We start from the raw sequence: 20,616 nt of genomic DNA, 5'->3' as shown, positions 1-20,616 counted from the left end.
GTGCAAAATGAAATTTCATAATCAAATTGTATAATTTAAACAAGAGATTGTGTGATTTTAAAGTCCCTAATAATCTACTATAAAGAAATATTTATATATTCAATCGCGAAAAACCATCCGGGGGTAAAGTTAGAACACGGAACAGCGGTAACTACCATCAATTTACCAGTGGAGTTGTTGCTAGTGTATTTGACTTCGTCTGCAAGATTTAACTGTGACCGTTAGTTTAATATTGTGAGGTTTGATACAGAGACACCCAATCATGGCTAATGAACAGTTCATGAAGGGTGACATAACTCTGTTCGCCAAGGAGATGAGAAAATTGATTAATCAAAAGGAAATGAGGTAAGAAAACCCCCCACATTCTTCGAAACACGTTCAAATCGACATCTATCGGATCGGTTCTCGTTGAACTTTCACGACTTTCTATCTTTCATTTTAGATCGTGTTCATCTTAATTGAGTATTCCTGCACTCGATAAAACTTATGAATTAGTACATATTGACTGCATACTAATTATCAAAGTCAATTTGGAAGAGAAAACAGAACTGTAGCCGTTCTTCGATAGCGTATATTATTATTAGATAGCCTAGCCGAACGAACTCACATTTTGAACAGCGCCACCTATCGTTTACAACTGTGATAATAATCTTCATTCTTTTTTCGAGGGATGACATGAGAAAATGCTAGAATTGTTGTTAATTATTTTTCATTACATTTTCTCCTACAGTGATGTCAAATTTATTGTTGGAGGATCAAGACGAACTGTTTTTGCTCATCGATGTATTCTGTCCACAAGATGTGAAGTGTTCAGAGCAATGTTTTCTGACCAAGCAGCATCGGGGGAGGATTCCACTGTACCATTTGTACTGTCTGACGTAGACCCTGATATATTTTTAGCAGTCTTAGAATTTCTCTATACAAATTGTGTCACATTAAATGGCAAAATAGTAAGTATACACTCCATAGTAATTATTATCATTTAAAAAATTATAACAAATTTGTTATTGGTCACAATTTTTTAAGCATCGTCACAATTATAATGTACCTTGATAATATATTATACTTATAGTAATATTCTGTCACAACAGTCGTCACTTTCCAAGTGTATTCCAAGTAAATGTCAGTCAGGAAGAAATAGTGATATTTTGACCTTTCAAACTAGTTAACATGTTACTATTGACATATGTATAATGAAATTAAGGGTACTTATTGGCTTTACTAATTTCAACAAAGTTATACGAAATCCGTTACCATGGAATTCATAAATTACACTTGTTAAGAATGTATGCATAGTTTACAACTGACATAATATATGAAATTGACATATTTATAATTTGTAGTCAATATCAATACTAGTATTAAGTGATAATGACATTTCATAATGTTTACAATATTAAATTTGACAGCTGTAGTATCAGTGCAGTACACTGAAATCTTGTCATTTCATAATTCTGTATGGTTGAGTAAAAGAATAGATTAGAAGATTTATTTGTGCACAAAGCAGGCTTTAAAAAAATAGAGACTTGATAATGTATTTTGAAGTAAACTAGTTCTACAGTACAGTGAGTCATACACCCTGACCTTAAATTGAAATGAACCAATCAGTGAAGTTGTTTGCAGTTCTACATTAATTTGTATAACCTTTGACCCTGACCTCAGATTGAAATGAACCAATCATTGACGTTGTTCGCAGTTCTAGTGATTTGTATAACTTTTGAAAGGTTTTTGCAGTTCTACAGTGAGTTGTGTAACCTTTGACCCTTGACCTTAGATTGTGTTGTTTGTATATTTCAGGCTATAGAAGTATTAGCATCATCTATAGAGTATGGTTTAGATGATTTACGTAGATTGTGTGTAGAGTACTTGATTGATACCCTAGCAGTAAACAATGCATGTGAAGCTATGCAAGCAGCTGTTACCTATGGTCAAGATGAACTCAGGGAAACGTGCCTAGAATTTACAGAAAATAATACAAAGGTATGACATAGAGAATTGAATATAGCAGTGTTCTCAGTATATAATGTAACAGGAACAATATGCCCTCTTGCAATTTTCAAGCATCATTGCAAGTATCATGATATTATTAACATAGGTATTTCATTTCTAATAATTTCATCAATGTAGTAAAACTCTGTCAAAATGGTCATCCAAGTGTATTTCAAGTGAATGTCAAAATTTTCACCTTCAAATTCACCCTTTGTTCCTGTGCAACTGTGTTTATATTATTTTTGGCCATAGTACACAATTTATGAAATCGATAAGGTTCTATTACTGGCCACTAGAGGGCGTAAACATGTAGCCACAGATAATGAATGAGACAGTAATGTTGAAAATGTTTTAGTATATTTGTATCATCATTGATTGTTTGATTGTTTGATTGATTGATTGATTGATTGATTGATTGATTGATTGATTGATTGATTGAAAATCTGTCTTTATAACTTTTGTCAATGAGTCAGACTCCAAACTCCTACTGTAACAATACTGTCTGTCAAATTGTATAATAATTTTCTGTAATGATTTCCATGCAGACGGTTTTCAAGACTAAAGGTTTCCACGAAATGTCTGAGGAAGCCATGTCAGTTGTGTTGGAAAGTGATAGTTTATCACTAGATGAATTGGATATATTGGCATGTGTTAGAGAATGGGCAACAGTCAATTCTGTAAGTATTAGTGTACACCAGTCAAAAAATATTTAAATAATATCTTTTGTTTAACTTATCCTATAATATTAAATCATATCAATACACCTACACACATACACACACACACACACACACACACACACACACACACACACACACACACACACACATCCACCCACCCACCCACACACGCACATACACACACCCACCCACACACATGCACACACACACATACATACACACACACACATCCACCCACCCACACACACACATGCACACACACACATACACACCCACCCACACATGCACGCACACGCACACACACACACACACACACACACACACACACACATACATACATGCATATATACATACATACATATATATATACACACACGCACACACACACACACACATAAACACACACATATATGTATATATATACATACATACATACATACTGGTACATGTACACATACACACACAGATAGACACACACACATACACATGCACAGACACAAACACATACGTAATGAAATTTATCCCGAATACAATTATTTGGAATAATTTACAATGAATCATCTCTGCTATATATGTTGCAATGCAGATCAAAAAGAATATAATAAATGACAGGAATAGTGGCAGTATTTCTATCATATCTCCAGTGAGTGTATTTGCATCCATATAGTCATGGTATGTTCAGTAGTTCTTGAAAGTTCACATACAGACAAAATCTACTGAAGAATTCAAAGTATCATCTTAGTTTGAATGTTAATCTAGTAAAAGTCTTGTGAGTACAGGAAGGTATGACATATTTGATGATAATTCCCATGAAGTACTACTATCAAAAATGAAAAATTAATAATGCAGAAATGAATCGCTTTATATATATTAATGTTTCATTATGAGTACCTTTATCGTTTGGCTATTTTTAAGATTCAGATAATCACATCAACAAATTGTAGAATGTCAACATCTTAATAAGATGAGAAAGTCTTTATGAGTGAAGCTATACAACAGTCGTCCTCTATACCTTAGCTAAGGAGAAAACATCCCACACATCAATAAGTAGTGGAAGTAATTGTTTACTGCAGGGTACAGTCAATCCTTGCTAAGAATAAACATAATTGACTTTAAAGGGTATCACCTTTGTAAGACTAACATACTGGAGTATTCAATTAACAAGGTATATAGCCTCCCACATTCATTACTCTGATGGTATTTTTCATCCCCCAAAAACATGTTTTTTGATCATTTTATGGTGTACACGATAAATGAGTGTGTGCCTACACAGACTTTATACAAACCCACATAATACTCCACCCACATTGTACAAAGTGGTGAATATCACGTTTATATCCTGGGGTCTATATCAAAATGTAATAGACATGGATTGAGATCTTCGAGCTGACAAAGACCACATGAATATCGAACACAATAGATACTCAGGTCAAAAGACGTTCAGTTTTTACAAAGATTACGTCTATGTCTAATTTTATAGACACATGGACCATTGAGTTTTACAAAGATCATGTCTATAGCTTTATAGACATGCTTTTACCAATATCATGTCAATGTCCAATGCTATAGAAACATCAAAGATATATTACAGTACCACATGCTATATTCAGATAGTATATTATAAAATGTAACAATGGTATATTCAAATAGTACATTATAAAATGTAACAGTGCTATATTCAGATAGTACATTATAAAATGTAACAGTGGTATATTCAGATAGTACATTATAAAATGTAACAGTGGTATATTCAGATAGTACATTATAAAATGTAACAGTGGTATATTCAGATAGTACATTATAAAATGTAACAGTGGTATATTCAGATAGTACATTATAAAATGTAACAGTGGTATATTCAGATAGTACATTATAAAATGTAACAGTGGTATATTCAGATAGTACATTATAAAATGTAACAGTGCTATATTCAGATAGTACATTATAAAATGTAACAGTGCTATATTCAGATAGTACATTATAAAATGTAACAGTGCTATATTCAGATAGTACATTATAAAATGTAACAGTGGTATATTCAGATAGTACATTATAAAATGTAACAGTGCTATATTCAGATAGTACATTATAAAATGTAACAGTGGTATATTCAGATAGTACATTATAAAATGTAACAGTGCTATATTCAGATAGTACATTATAAAATGTAACAGTGCTATATTCAGATAGTACATTATAAAATGTAACAGTGGTATATTCAGATAGTACATTATAAAATGTAACAGTGGTACCCTGCTATGATAACAATTATCAATTCAACATATATAATATAGTTACTGTAAATGTATGTAATTTGACTCTAAGCTTGTTTCAACTCACTTTATGATAGCTGAAAGAACTTTATGTAAAACAAAGTGGTGATAAAGTCAACCCACCTTCATCTTTAAATAGCTGAGTAACAGTGGGTGATCAACAGATGATCCCCAACCTCATCCCCTCTCCCTCCCCACATATGGTCAATAAATCCCCCCCCTTCCCTACATATGATCACAAACCCCAACTCCCTCCCAACAGATGGAACACCCCCCCCCCCTCCCTTAAGTGAAAGAATTCCATGTCCTGAGGCTGAGCGCGAGCATATGCACTATTCTTACACCATCCCTTACACATTGACTTTGTTTGATGGAGAACAAAAAGACCCTCTCTTTGCTTTTTCTCCACATGGAGATCTTTCTGTTTGATGTTTAAGGAATTTTATATGATTGGTTGTAGGTTGTGTTAGGTAAACAAATAGCTGAAGTTGCAGAAAATGTTATTAGTCATGTAAGACTTCCTGTATTATCAGCTGAAGAACTCAAGAAAATTGAACAAGATAATAGAAAAGAACATTTTGTACCTGTAAGTATGGTGTATATTATGTATAATGTACCTGTGATTACTTACTCAGTATCTATTCTACATTTGTAGTAGTATTTGCACTGCAGCCTGTTTACAATGCTTATACATTCTGTTCAAGCTCTCATGCCTAGGCTTGTAATTAGAATTGTTAATGCAGTTTGAAAATTAATTAATTAAATTAATTAATTAATTGAAATTAAGGCTTGATCTGTGCATGAGTTTATTATTCTACTGAAAACCGGGATATTGTAGCTGAAGACATATTTTTGCTTATTTTGCTGGTAAACAAATCCCCAAAAATAAGTTGTGAGGAAAACACCTTCTAGAAGTTGTTGTACATGAACACAATGTACCAGCCTGGTAATTAGTAAAAATTAGTCTTTGAGAACGAGCTGAAGACTGTAAAATCGCAAAATTTTAGGTTTACTTTACCAGTATGTCTTGTTTCTTGTAGGTCTCTATGATATCCTATGCCTGGAAGTACCATGCTCTCAGACAACCAGAATCAGGCAATCCACAGACAAAGCTAAGGCGGGGTACAGCGCCCAGAGATACACATGGAGGTCTTGTGGCATGGGACGATTAGTAACTGTTATAATACTAGTCAATGTTTTAGTAGAGGAATGGTGTACTACTGTGACTGAGTCAGTGGTTTAGAGAGTAAAATGGTTGAAGTATATGAACGTAATCTTTTAGTGAAATCTTTGAATGGCTGCAAAAGGATTCATATGGATAGAAGTTGTTGAAAATTTCAAAACTTTGAACAGAAATTTTTCAAACTTTGATGATACAAAAACAGCTGGTATAGAAGAGTCCAGAGTTTCTTCTCTTTGAAACTATACCATCAGATCATATCATGTGATATCATTTCTGGTTTATAAATCACATCAAAGCAAACTATGGTCTAGTTAGTGTGAAAGTGTCCTGTAGTAATAAGGACATGGACATGTTTAGATGCCACAAATCACATCAAATACTAGCTATTATTTATATGGATTGATAACTGTCATTGATTTGTAGTGTAACTGCCCAGTGGATGCCAAGCATGCAGTGTAAAATATTTCTGACAGTATTCCATTTATAGAATACAGCTTTCCATGTTCCCACATTCAGTGTGTCTAGATTATACCTGGCAAAGAGCTTTAGTTGCAAACCATACCAAGACATCTTTACAGTTCAGGTATTTGGTGAATATTGACATTTCAATGGACAGAGTGGTGGTACTAGTGTTTAACCATTAAAGGGGAACTCTACTTCAGGAAATAAAGACATTGTTTGAGTACTCGTGGCAAGCAGCTAACCTGAGCAATGAGTGAGAAACAAGTTTCGTTTCTCTTGGCAATCACACGTAATATAAGTGATGTAAAATCATTAAATGAATCTCCGGAACAAAAAAGTTTATGAAAGTTAATATTGCCTGGAGTGGTGTTCCCCTTCAAAGCTGAACAAATACTGACAGGATCTACTCTAGTCTTAGTTACACAAACTTTATTTTAGTCTATATAGTAATTCAAGCAGTTAGAAACAGATGCAATGTAAAAGTTTTAGAGTTCAGGAGAGTTCATACACACAGTGAAAAGAATGCCAAGGATGAAATCAATGAAGTCACGCATACCATTTGAAGACACAATACCCATCAGTGTCAGTACTTACCATTTCATTATCCAAAATTTATACAGAAAAAGAAACTATGAAACTTATGATAAGTAATTTGAATATTGACATTATAGTTCACTGTATTGTACTTTTCCAGTCTGTAGCTATAATTTATTTTTATATACAAAGGAAGAACAGTTTAGTCAAGAAAATTGATATTTCCAAAGCCGTTATAATACTTGTGATTATAGACCATGGCAACAGTAGTTCTAATAATACTACATTATGTAGAAATTGAATCAATTCTACCAACCAAACATATTATTACCCCATCGATATTTTGATGGATTTTATATACATTATATAGAAACGAATAGAACCTACAATACATGATATAATGTAAATAAAGTGATGTAATGCTATTATTTATACTTTCTAATAAAGAGTCTATGATTTTATACTGTGATATAGTAAACTATTAAACTTTGAAATGAATAAACTGAACATTGAAATCTACTTTTACATTATTTTGAAGTGTACAATCTTGCAAACCAGAGATATTGCTTCCACAACACCGCGAAATAACCTCTTGGCAGTGCGTTTGGATGGTGCCGTAAAAGAGGCTGTGGTTTACGACGATGAAAGTGTTATGAAATTAGCCCTGACCATATTCCAGTCCTACACAGTATCGTTACCATTTACACCTCCACTCAAACCACGTTGGCATCCTGACTACCCTGACTGGTGACAGGAGGTTGTATCGGCTAGTGAAATCTACATAGTGTCTTATGTATTAGAATCAACCATGATTTTTAGTCACAACCAGATAAAAATCTTGGTTTTCATACTTACAAAATAAAAAAACTAAAAAAAACCAGAAATATCACTCACATACTAATATTTCTGAAATATAGTACAACGAATAACACTGAAGTATAAAGCACTTTCTGTATGTGTTACACTCGTTTATAGCATTGATATCAAGTGTTAAAGTATATTACTGTTTCAAATGGTTTATTTACAAGCCTAGCATGTGGCCTTTCTAATGTGGTCAATTAGCAAATGATATGGATGCTATTAACAATTGTTTTACAAAGAGAAAATGCTTTCCTTTGGTGTTATGGGTTGTACTTGATATGGATGCGATAAACAATTGTTTTACAAACAGAAAATGCTTTCCTTTGGTGTTATGGGTTGTACTTGATATGGATGCTATAAACAATTGTGTAACAAACAGAAAACGCTGTACTTTGGTGTTATGGGTTGTACTTGATATGGATGCGATAAACAATTGTTTTACAAACAGAAAATGCTTTCCTTTGGTGTTATGGGTTGTACTTGATATGGATGCTATAAACAATTGTGTAACAAACAGAAAACGCTGTACTTTGGTGTTATGGGTTGTACTTGATATGGATGCTATAAATGATTGTGGTAATACAGAAAACGCTTTACTTTGGTGTTATGGGTTGTACTTGATATGGATGTGAAGCACTGAACTGATTGAACTGAAACTTGGGTGATATCATCTATGGACTGTCAAGACTGCAAACAAGATATTGATTTATTACATGGTGAAAACATACAATGAACCATGACTCTGGTTTACTTGAAATGCAAGTTACATGACCTGATTTGGCTTTTATAGTTTATTACAGTTTACAAGCAAAGTTTGATCCGTTACAATAGGTGACCATCATTGCTTCTTCAAATAAATGTAGCTAGCATGACCATATCTATAGCAACAGACAAACTACATTATTATTTTTTGTCAAGTTATCAAGTGAATAACTTCAAAATAATTTAAAATGTGCCTAGCAACCATGACCCAACCCTTAGTAAAGGCAACTGGCAAACAGTGTATTTTGCATAGTTCAGAGTGTTGGATAGTCATTTTGCAAAAGTTGGTAACAAGTACCATGCATACACATTTACCAACAATCAAACGGTTGCCTATCCCGAGTGTTTTTATCTTTGAAGTGGATTCCAAAAATGAACAGAAATATGCCTAGCAACTGAGGACATGGCCATAGCAACAGGCAAATGGTCAGTGTGTATACAAAGATAACTAATTTCATTTCCTACCACCTGTTACAATACTTACACCTGCTTGTTGTTTGCTTTTCATGTTTTGTGTATGTTTTAGAGGATGGCCAACTTGGTATTGTGCAATACATACACAACATAAACTCATATATTTATAGATCTGTATGGAGCTAGCAAAACAGTGAGTAATAATTTTACATTTGTGATGTGTAAGGTCTTGAAGATATTTGTCATTTCCTGTGTATCTCTTTGTAACTATTTTGAAAGTGAAAGGATATAAACTGTAAGAGGTAAGACCCTGCTTCTTTATGTACCCTCAACTAGGTACCTCACACAACACAAACTAAGCCACCCTCGATTTCATAAAAACATGTCTGCTTTCAATAACAATAACAAGTAAACAATACTTATATCATTCTTATTAAATCTACACATCATAATATCCTTTTCTTTGATGATGGACGCAATGATTGGCAACCACATCAATTTCGACCCATCATCATCGTCCGTGAATTTATTAGAATACCTCATCACCCCTTGCAATGCCACATTGGTTTCGACCGACCCCGCCCTGCTCGCAAGCTAGACAGAGTGCTTCAAATTCACATGTTCAATATCCTATCTCCTATCAGAAATGGAATCGTCCTAATTGACCTTTGACCTCGACTGAGCATTTCAAATCGATCGATGTATGCAGCTGCCAGCAGACACTGTGAAATTACTGCCAAATGTAAGCGATTTGAGCACTCGGCGGGTTTCCGCTGGAGAATAAGACTATCCAGTCATTCAGAGAATGTTTTGAACTGCTTCAGCGAAAAAAGAGGAGTGATTGCGAACGACTAAATTTGATGAAAAATCGAGGAGACTTGTCGATTGCGGACATAGGCTTCAATATAACGTAGGGGGCCGGCCAGCATCATCATCAGTTGAAAGAGCGTACTAGATACACCGAAATGGAGAGTGTAAGCAGCGATGATATATCTGGCAATGATGATCAAACTCAACACAGTGAAGAACCATCTGATCATCATGTGCTACAGGTAAGACGGGTAGCAGGAATTTCGAGCGATCTCGTCAGGCAAATACAAGCGGCGGAAGATTTTGCTGCGAACATGGAGAAGGCGGAGGATTCAGACAGTATGTCTGGCAGCTCCGTTAGCACGGTAACGGTCGATGGCAAACAAATTAAATCGTCCGTCATTCAAGAACGAGAAATTCGGGGAGGAGCCTACGTTCTAAGGACTGTAGAAATTCACAAAATTCAAGGTGAAACGCTAGGTATTTATATAACCGAGGGTGATGGATTTGGAAAGAAAGATGGCATTTTCATATCGAGATTGGCACTAGGTAGTGTGTGTGATCAAAATGGCTTACTTCAAGTAGGGGATGAGATACTGTCTGTGAATAATGTTGATGTTACTCGAATGAATCTTGATGAAGTTTGCCATGTTATGAAAATACCGTCGCGACTTTTAATCACAGTGAAAACAAAACAAATTGCGAAAATTAAAAGGCATTCATTTCCAGTTGATAAATCCCAGGAGGGCAAAGAAGATGAAAAAAAGAGGAGGGAGAGCGAGACTGCTGCCCATAAATATATGCGTTCCAAATCAAGTGAGCCTAACAGACCATCAACGGCGCCAAGTTCGATGGGCCAATACTACAGGTATGATGATGATGGTAGTGAAGATCACTTGCCAGATATTTGTAAATCACCCCGCTCACCAAAGTTAGCATCACCCAGGCGTCGAGATAGAGGAGAATCTCAGAGCTTGTCAAGTTCATATGAAAGAATTACTCAAGTGGGTGATAGTGGTTTACGTGAAAGTTGGGACCCAGACAATGATACAGCACTGAGACACTTAGGAAGACATTCATTGGAAAGAATTAAAGGCAGCCCAAAGGGGAGGGGATCTGCTGTTGTACCCCCAGAAGTTGTCATAAGTTCCGAAGAACTCGAGAGAAGCCCACACAAGAAACCAAAACCAAAACCAACACGCCCAGTTTGTCGACCCAAATCAGCAATTGATTTGTTTGATAATGAAACCAAATTTATTGATGATGATGATGCTCATGACATATCTACAAGGCCAAAAGAACATGCCCCAAAGTATACCAAACTGAGTCCTTACTTGAGTCAGAAATCACCAATATCACCAACTGGTCTACATGGATCTGGCCACTATGATGCATTAACAAGTCCAAGGTATATTAGGAAAGGTGTCAATGTTTCATCATATTCATGGGATGATTCTCTGCCTGAACTAACTATAGGAAGCACAAGACCTTCACATAGTCGACAGGAACATGAAAGACCCAAATCACCGCAAACCTATTCCTCAACAGAGACTGAAGAAGGACCACCAAAAGAAAAACCAAAACGGCAAATACGCAAATACATGGGGAGCAAATCGGATGTTTCCCCCGTCACTAGGAAATCCCGCAGTAAGGGTGATGGTGAATCAGCAAACCCAGCACGGTATCTATGGCAACGTTTACATTGGTCAAAAGGAGGAGATTCAAGGCCTGTTAGCATAGCAACTGATTATTCTGAGAGTGGATCAGGACTACCAGAGATAAGGTCAAATCAGGGTGACGTGCACTATGAAGAGCAACTACTTTCACCGAGAGATAAAGGTAAGTGTTCATATCTAAACTACTACTACTAGATGATGATGATTTCAAATATTACAAGTAAGGGATGGTTATCCCTAATTTATAGATGCCATGCATATATAGTACATGACTGAAGTCATGTCATTTCATTGTAAATAATTGAATTATTGTGATGAGTGTTTTACAGGGACAATCACAAGGTCATTAATTCATATGTATATTATAGGTATTGTGAAACATAAAATCAATTTGTACATATTTACATATTATGTACTTTGTGATGCCATCTTGAATAGTGACTACTAACTGTACAATTCCAACCACAATCTGACAGAATATCTGAATTGGTAATATGGACCTCCTTACAACATAGAATTGAAATGATTGTCTGTTAGTCATACTCACTCAGTAAGTCAGATGTAGTTAATACAATGTATGTCTGTAGCTGTAATAGTAATACTTCATCCATTTTGCTGTACAGTTGTCTGGTCGCATTTTTGTGGGGGGGGGGTTCAGTTTTAATCCATTAAAACAGGCCATAGTGATTCTAATATGTCAGTTGTTGCCATAGAGACCATGTAAGGCCTTCTGTCAGCAGCCAGCAATGAGTTTGTTACAATCTATTAATCAGCGACAAATGAAACAAGTATATTATATTATCACATTTTAGTTTATACTCAAGTTACTAACGCCTAACATTGTTGATAATCTAACACTGTATATTGGTAATTTGAATGGCCCATTAAGGTTTATATTTACAGGATTTATCCCAATAAGACAAACAGACTACTGTTCACTGTTGCCTTATCATCAACTACTTGCATGGCTTGTTGAACACCATGTCAGCTGCCTCTATTCTACTTACAGCCATGCACGGCTTCACTCCATTCTTAAAGAGCAATTATTGAAACGAACTACTGTATGAAATTTTTTTTAAAAAAGGACCATAAAATTAATCAAAATGACTGTGTTAAAAACAGTCGTACAACATCAGATTTGTGAAATTTATGGAGTAGATTCATAAGACTAGTTAATGTAAAAACGTTTATTTGAAATGAGAAACGGTTTGGTGAATAGAATTACATCAAAATATATAAATAGATTTGTATGAAGGAAGCTAGGTTATATATAAGTGTATATAGATGACCGGATACAACATGATGGCAAGAGATTTGCCTGGACTACAGTGGAGGAAACAAAATGTTAATTTGTGTGTTTGTAGCATGATATGAAATAGTGACATTGAGGTCATGTAATGCAATACATTACTATTCAGTGCTAATAACATGTCAGCACTGGGATCTGACACACACACACAGTCACTCTAATAATGTTGGAATTCAACAAATCAATTCAGAATTATTAATAAAACTCTGTCAGGATAGATTTTTTATATTTGAAATATCAACAGTATAAAACTGGGCATGGCTCAGGTCGTAATAAATGTGATGTTGAGTGCAGAGAATATATTATGTTAATGAACTGGGAATCTATATTTAGCCATATTTAAAATTCTTATTATTGAGAGTGAGACTGTTCCAACCTTGAACTGTTGATAGTCTCACGTTTGACATATCTACATATTACATTTTCTTGCAAACTCTCCAGACAGAAAATGAGAAATATGCCAGGCTGAAATTTCCCACTCATTTATTTGAAGATGCCATCTTTTTTATCACATTGTCTGTTGCATGTCACTATTGAGGACAGTGTGATTTTATGACATATGTCAGTTTGATTTATGTATATCTTGAATTCAAATTATGGGTGTGTGCCAATTATCTCAAATATTTCTATTTCTGCTGACTGCATTTCTTTGAAATTCGCCATGTAAGATAGTATGCATAAATGGTGATATGATCATGTTACATGGCTGGCTGACACAATAATCCAAGGTCTGTATCTCAAGGGTGAAATTATGTCATTAGAAATATCCCAGTAACCAGTAATGATAGAGTATAGTGTATGTACATCAAGTAGTCTTCTAAGCTGATGTCCGTTTTAGCAACTAAACAATGCAGTGAATACACTGCATTGTCTTCTTAATCTACATCCAATTATAGGCCTCTTAACTCTTAGAGTACCCTGTACTTTGTTTTAAATAGGGTGTCACTGATACATTTATTTCAACACATTATAATGCCACCCTTCCCCACAGGTTTGTTAACATTACAAGGAAAGTAAGTATGCTAACAGTACAATGTAAAGTGTGGAAGAACACACAGGTTGGAAATTATGGTGTATCAAACATAGAAGTCAATGTATCGATAAAATGCATTTAAAATGTATTTTTATTATGAATATAACAGCTCAGTGTTGTTCTTATTCTTTCTTCTACTTTGGCCAAAATAGTTAATCCTCTTTGCATATATTTGTCATTTAAACTGGGAGATATATACATATCCATAGCAACCATATCCATAGCAACCATGACCAGAGTCACATGGTGGGTGAAAATGATGTGCCCTGGTGTATTTCATGCAATCTGTAACACCAACATGACTAAATGAGAAGAGTTATAATTACTGGTTTGTAGTCCAGGAGATAGGAATCTGTTATCTGTATTTATATTGGTTTCTTGGTATAAAGAGGGTAAGATGAGTCAACAACATGGGGGGGGGGGGGGGGGGGGGGCTTGGTTGGTCAATGACATTGGGGCTTGGTTGGTCAGTAACATTGGGGGCTTGGTTGGTCAATGACATTGCGGGGTGGGGGGGGGGGGCTTGGTTGGTCAACACATTGGGGGCTTGGTTGGTCAACACATTGGGGGCTTGGTTGGTCAATGACAAGGAGGACCAGTTCAGTGAATTACAAGACATACAAGGCAAGACACTGATACAGACCAAGACAACCAGGTCTGTGATTGATAGGAAAGCTGATGAAGACAATTATCGATACAAAAGTGAAGTTAATGACCAGCATCAGGCTTTCATTTCAAGTATTCATTGTAAAATCTTAATTTCAATGTAAGATTTAAATCACATGGTAAGATATTAGTGTATGTAAATATCAACATTCCATAACAGGCCTGCAGGGTGAACAGATGTACAGGAACTGATAGGTCAAAGGTCAATACAATTATTCCGTTAAATATAATATGTCGTGACCTCAGCATTGCAGACTGGAATCTAATCACATCTAAGATTCTGACACAAGTGGTAGACAGAGTAAAGCAGGGAGTAAAGTACAGAGATAGCAATTGATAGAAGTGTTATGTTCTAATTACATTACATGTAAAACCTTCAGTATTCAGCCACCAGTACAGATATTTAATATTGATATGTATGGTGTGTAGACTGGGGTTCGATAGAGACTGTGACAGTCAAACATATTTATATACATGTATAATGAAACAGGTGTACTATTACATGGCAGTCACAGTGTTCTACTTTATGTAGGCATAATTTCTAAAAGTCACATTCGTGTAGGTATAAGTTTGCTAGATTTGATTTAAAACTTTTAGTATTATAGCACTAGTAACATAATTCAAAATTCATAATTCATGCATGTACACATTATATTTAATACCACCAAAAAAATTATTTAGCTACATATACAAATATATTGAAAAACTAAAATATGCTTTATATAACATTTGAAAATGGAATGGAGAATATTGTTCATGGTTCCAAGGATCAGCAGGACAGTACAATATAGTTACTTTGGAACAGTAAATTGGAAAGGAATGCCCCTTTTCGATCTGTCTGCCACAGACTGTGATCATGCAGTATTTAATTATTCAGCATTAATATCTCTCTCTGAAAATGGACTGGTTGAAATATATTCAGTAAAGGAAGCCATCTAGTACATCAGAACGAGGAGACCAATCATCAACTTTATGGACATATTATTGTGCATATTTCCATGAGATACATTTTTGTACAGTAACACTGAATAATTAAATATTGCATGATCAAGGTTTATATAGTAGAGAGATTGATGTTTGACATTCAGTTCTAATTTACTGTTACAAAGTAACTATATTTTGCTGTTACAATGTAACTATATTTTACTGTCAAAATGCGACATGCAGTAGTTTGATATAGCACATGAAGTGTCAAATGTCATCAGTGTATTAATTAGATTCTGGTATGTGTTGTCAGGTGAACAAATTAATTAGTATTTTAAATGCTCTTCGGAGGTATTTCATGATTTGTGAACAGAGAGTTGAAAAGTGCATTCCTGAGAAATAGAAAACTATTAAAAGTATTAAATATATAGTTGTACAGATACATTTTCATATTACGTTGGTACCTTAGTAAAAGGGGAACCCAGGTAGATTATTTATTGTCCAGTCTCTCAACAAAAACATGACATATATATGTTCAGTCTTGTGACAGTGAAGAATACGTTTTTAGTTTTCTGAATTCTGACATTTATTATGGTATATTTAGTTTGTCCGAATGAAATGTCATGTTTAAAACCAGACGTCATGGAGTCACAAGGCAAGCAGTGCAGCTGTTCTTAGGCATGTGTCTTTTATATATATGACTCATCCATAATATTTGAATAGTTGTGAATATGTCTTGACCTAGCTGACCTTCTCATTTCCTCCTTCTGTAAAGTAGTTATCCTGACAAAAAGGATATAACAACAAGTGTTTCATATGATGTGTCAGTCTATTTTAATGCATGATGTGTGCTGATAAATTGTACATTTGATATAGAAAAAATGGTCAGAAAATTTGTAATAATATAGTCAGTAGATATCATGTACATGTACTGCTTAGCTAAGCATTATTCTATTGGATTTATTTACATGGATATATATTTCACTGATAAATCTGAGAAAATTCATCTGTGAATGAAACAAAGATAGTTTGTTCAAACTGGTTGGAATAAAACTGAGAGAATGACAAGGTATAATTTATTAATTCATTTATAGTATGGCAGAGTTACAACAAAAAACTAGCACAATTTCAGATATTTTGAATTATTCTCATGTAGTGTAATAAAAAACTTAGATATGAAATGTATATTTATTATTTGTATTAAAGTGCTATAGGAAGGGAATAATGAACATAGACGTACATACTGTGATACATATAAATGGGCACATATTGTATGTGTAGTACATAATATTAATAAAAGCACTCATGATGTGCTCCGACCATATACCATACATGTATTACACATAAACATATGTGCTCATACCATGTATGCACTTATCACATATAACCATATACCATACACTTTACACATACATCTAAGTTGTAACTGTATATGTGCGCATACCATACATGTATTATATATAACATGTATGTGCACATACCTACCATACATGTATTAAACTTGACATAAACATATATGTGCTCATACCATACACATATTACACATAAATGTATATTTGCTCATACCATACAATACATACCTACCAAACATGTGTTACATATACCCATAAATATGCACATACCTACCATGTACATATTACATACAAACATAAATGTGCACATAGACATTATTGCATATATATTAAAGTATGTACACATGCCATACGTCATGTAATACACATAAACATGATCGATCAGAATGTGCACATACCACACATTACATATAACATGTTTCACCCAGTATGAAGTTTCATCATTGAACCACAATGACCTCAGTAAATGGCTGATAGCTACATCATGTAATGGTATCAGAGTAGCAGTGGAACTGTCAACACAACACACAAATAACTACCACAGCAGTAGAACTGTTATCAATGTACTTACCAACACCACAGAAGTAACACTGTTATCAGTGTACTTACCAACACCACAGAAGTAGCACTGTTATCAATGTACTTACCAACACCACAGAAGTAGCACTGTTATCAATGTACTTACCAACACCACAGAAGTAGCACTGTTATCAATGTACTTACCAACACCACAGAAGTAGCACTGTTATCAGTGTACTTACCAACACCACAGAAGTAGCACTGTTATCAATGTACTTACCAACACCACAGAAGTAGCACTGTTATCAGTGTACTTACCAACACTATGGCAGTAGAACTGTTACCAATGTGCAAGTTTACCAACACCATGGTACTAAGAAGCGTTACCAATGTACTTACCAACACCATGGTACTAAGAAGACAAGTGTTATCAATGTAAGCTTACCAACACCACAAAAGTAGCAGTGTTATCAGTGTACTTACCAACACCACAGAAGTAGTAGTTACCAATGTTATAACTTACCAACACCGCTTTACTAAGAACTGTTACCAATGTACTTACCATCATCACAACAGTAGAACTGTTACCAGTGTACTTACTCAAAAAACATGTACAACTGTTACCAATGTACTTACCAACACCACTGAAGTAGCACTGTTATCAATGTACTTACCAACACCATGGCAGTAGCACTGTTATCAATGTATTTACCAGCACCATGGCCAGACTGGTATATAATCATGGAATAGTGAGTGGTTACAAGAGTGGATCTTCCAGTCTATATGTACTCTGACAACCACTTGACTTTCATATAATTTCAGCATCATTTGTAGAAAAATTTGTAGTATTCCACCCTACAGGAAGAATGATAGAGAAAAGATTTCTGAAACAGGTGGATAGTACTCGCATACAGCTAGGTAGTACTCGCATACAGCTAGGTAGTACTCGCATACAGCTAGTTAGTACTCACATACAGCTAGGTAGTACTCGCATACAGCTAGGTAGTACTCGCATACAGCTAGGTAGTACTCGCATACAGCTACATGTAGGTAGTACTCGTATACAGCTAGGTACTACTCGCATACAGCTAGGTAGTACTCACATACAGCTAAGTAGTACTCGCATACAGCTACATGTAGGTAGTACTCGCATACAGCTAGGTACTACTCGCATACAGCTAGGTAGTACTCACATACAGCTACATGTAGGTAGTACTCGCATACAGCTAGGTAGTACTCGCATACAGCTACATGTAGGTAGTACTCGCATACAGCTAGGTACTACTCGCATACAGCTAGGTAGTACTCGCATACAGCTAGGTAGTACTCGCATACAGCTACATGTAGGTAGTACTCGCATACAGCTAGGTAGTACTCGCATACAACTAGGTAGTACTCGCATACAACTAGGTAGTACTCGCATACAGCTAGGTAGTACTCGCATACAGCTAGGTAGTACTCGCATACAGCTAGGTAGTACTCGCATACAGCTAGGTAGTACTCGCATACAACTAGGTAGTACTCGCATACAACTAGGTAGTACTCGCATACAGCTAGGTAGTACTCGCATACAGCTAGGTAGTACTTGCACACAGCTAGGTAGTACTCGCATACAGCTAGGTAGTACTCACTGCTTTCTTTCACTTGTACAATCTCTAGTTACCAATAACATGGTACATAGTTGTACTTTTGTAATACACACCACCTTGTAATGTAAGGTGATATTGTTAAAATATCCAGACCCATTCTGTCACACCACTTTGTTTGACTTGAAAAAAGGTCAGAGGCATTGTTGTAGTAGTTCAAAGGTTAGACTTGTTACACATTGTTAGCTGGGTAACACCCTTCTTATATACATACATGTGACATTCAGTGACTGCTTCCAACTGATGTGAACAATTTTGTATATTTTTATCACATTTATGATGAAATTTTATGATAGTCAGTCTCAGATGAACAAAACTTCTTTTATTAATAATTACAATAAATTGTTTTATTTATCTGTAGAAACTGTGGTGGTTTCCACTGCAAAGTGGTTATCTTATTTTCTCAGTTGTCATTGCATGACTCTTATAAATGTATTCATAGAAGTGATCCTGCAATAATTAGCATATATCGGTAGCCGTATCACTTTCACTTCTACTGCAACTTTGGCTCAATTCATATTTTAATTAAGTTCTATGTAGTTTCATTTTGACTGATGCAAATGTATGTATTCCATATGTCAGTTCTGTTAGTAGCTGTCACCATACCTGTGATTGTTATAAATGGCTATACGTAGGATATGGATATTTAGATGTGAATCCGTCCATGGGAAGTACTTAACAATGTAATGGCTGCACTCAAGACATAAAGACAGTCATAATGGTAGTCAAGGTATATACTCACACATCTGCTGTAAGACCAGCTGATGCACTTCAATAGGATTGTATGAAATGTAGTATTTTAATCAGGAATGTTTTAACTGGAAGGGGGGGGGGGGGGGGGGGGGGGGCTTTTAGAACTGGTGACCACCACAGTGGTCTGTTGGTTGGCTGCAAGGAAGGCAATGAGCTGGTTGGCAAAGAATTAAGGTAGTGTGCAAGGATTTAACTTAAGGCAATATGCTGGTTGACAGCAAGGAAGGCAGTATGCTTGTAATAGCAACAGACAGTGTACTGGTTGGTAGCAAGGACAATGTACTAGTGGGTAGTAAGGAAGGCAGTGTCCCACCTTGAAATGGAGCAGTTTTTGAATGGTTAACCAGGAGTCTGGCCTCTGTTTTGATACAATTTAACAAAGAGGTGACGATTTGAAATGTGATACATTTATCATTTTTATAAAGGAGACACTCAAAAATTATAAGACAAGTCATCTAGAGAGCATGTCTTGTTGGCAGTGTTAGTGCACCATTATCACCATGGCAACATTCAAATCAATACCTTGATATAAAATATTATTTTTAAATCATACTTACAGACACTGATAATACATGAACAACAATTATGATATTAATAGATGAAATATGTTGTCAAATGTAATAATATCTAGGGTGAAAATAACAAATTTCTATGATCTAGCTTTGCTGGGTATAAACCACCTGTTACTAAGTTTATATAATTTGTAAAAGAAACAGAGTGGTCAGACCACATTGTATGTCTAAAAAGAACAGAATCTGTATACTGAATAC

The 20,616-nt window shown here is 35.2% G+C and overlaps 2 protein-coding genes across 2 annotated transcripts in view; both read left to right on the top strand.

The window, feature by feature from the left end:
- The first annotated feature begins 206 nt into the window (after window positions 1–206).
- LOC144436626 (BTB/POZ domain-containing protein 19-like) lies at window positions 207–7,602 on the top strand. The gene is made up of 6 exons (XM_078125452.1): window positions 207–345; window positions 731–950; window positions 1,798–1,980; window positions 2,535–2,666; window positions 5,403–5,528; window positions 5,983–7,602. Exons 1-6 carry the CDS (start codon window positions 263–265, stop codon window positions 6,112–6,114), a joined length of 876 nt encoding a protein of 291 aa, XP_077981578.1. The 5' UTR covers window positions 207–262; the 3' UTR covers window positions 6,115–7,602.
- Window positions 7,603–10,123: 2,521 nt separating this feature from the next.
- LOC144436884 (rho GTPase-activating protein 100F-like) overlaps window positions 10,124–20,616 on the top strand; it is a 32,797-nt gene continuing 22,304 nt past the window's right edge. The window contains exon 1 of the mRNA XM_078125746.1: window positions 10,124–11,807. Within this exon, the coding sequence (XP_077981872.1) occupies window positions 10,124–11,807 (1,684 nt within the window). The remainder of the gene's footprint in view (window positions 11,808–20,616) is intronic.

This window comes from Glandiceps talaboti, chromosome 6, assembly GCF_964340395.1.
Source record: "Glandiceps talaboti chromosome 6, keGlaTala1.1, whole genome shotgun sequence".
NCBI lineage: Eukaryota > Metazoa > Hemichordata > Enteropneusta > Spengelidae > Glandiceps > Glandiceps talaboti.
This window is presented reverse-complemented; position numbering and strand designations above follow the sequence as displayed.

What these genes read in the sequence shown, in the direction of transcription:
- LOC144436626 (XM_078125452.1), top strand. Translation starts at nt 263, where the DNA reads ATGGCTAATGAACAGTTCATGAAGGGTGACATAACTCTGTTCGCCAAG. An exon ending in TCACATTAAATGGCAAAATA is followed by an intron (nt 951 to 1,797) that starts GTAAGTATACAC and finishes TGTATATTTCAG; the next exon opens with GCTATAGAAGTATTAGCATC. An exon ending in AATGGGCAACAGTCAATTCT is followed by an intron (nt 2,667 to 5,402) that starts GTAAGTATTAGT and finishes GATTGGTTGTAG; the next exon opens with GTTGTGTTAGGTAAACAAAT.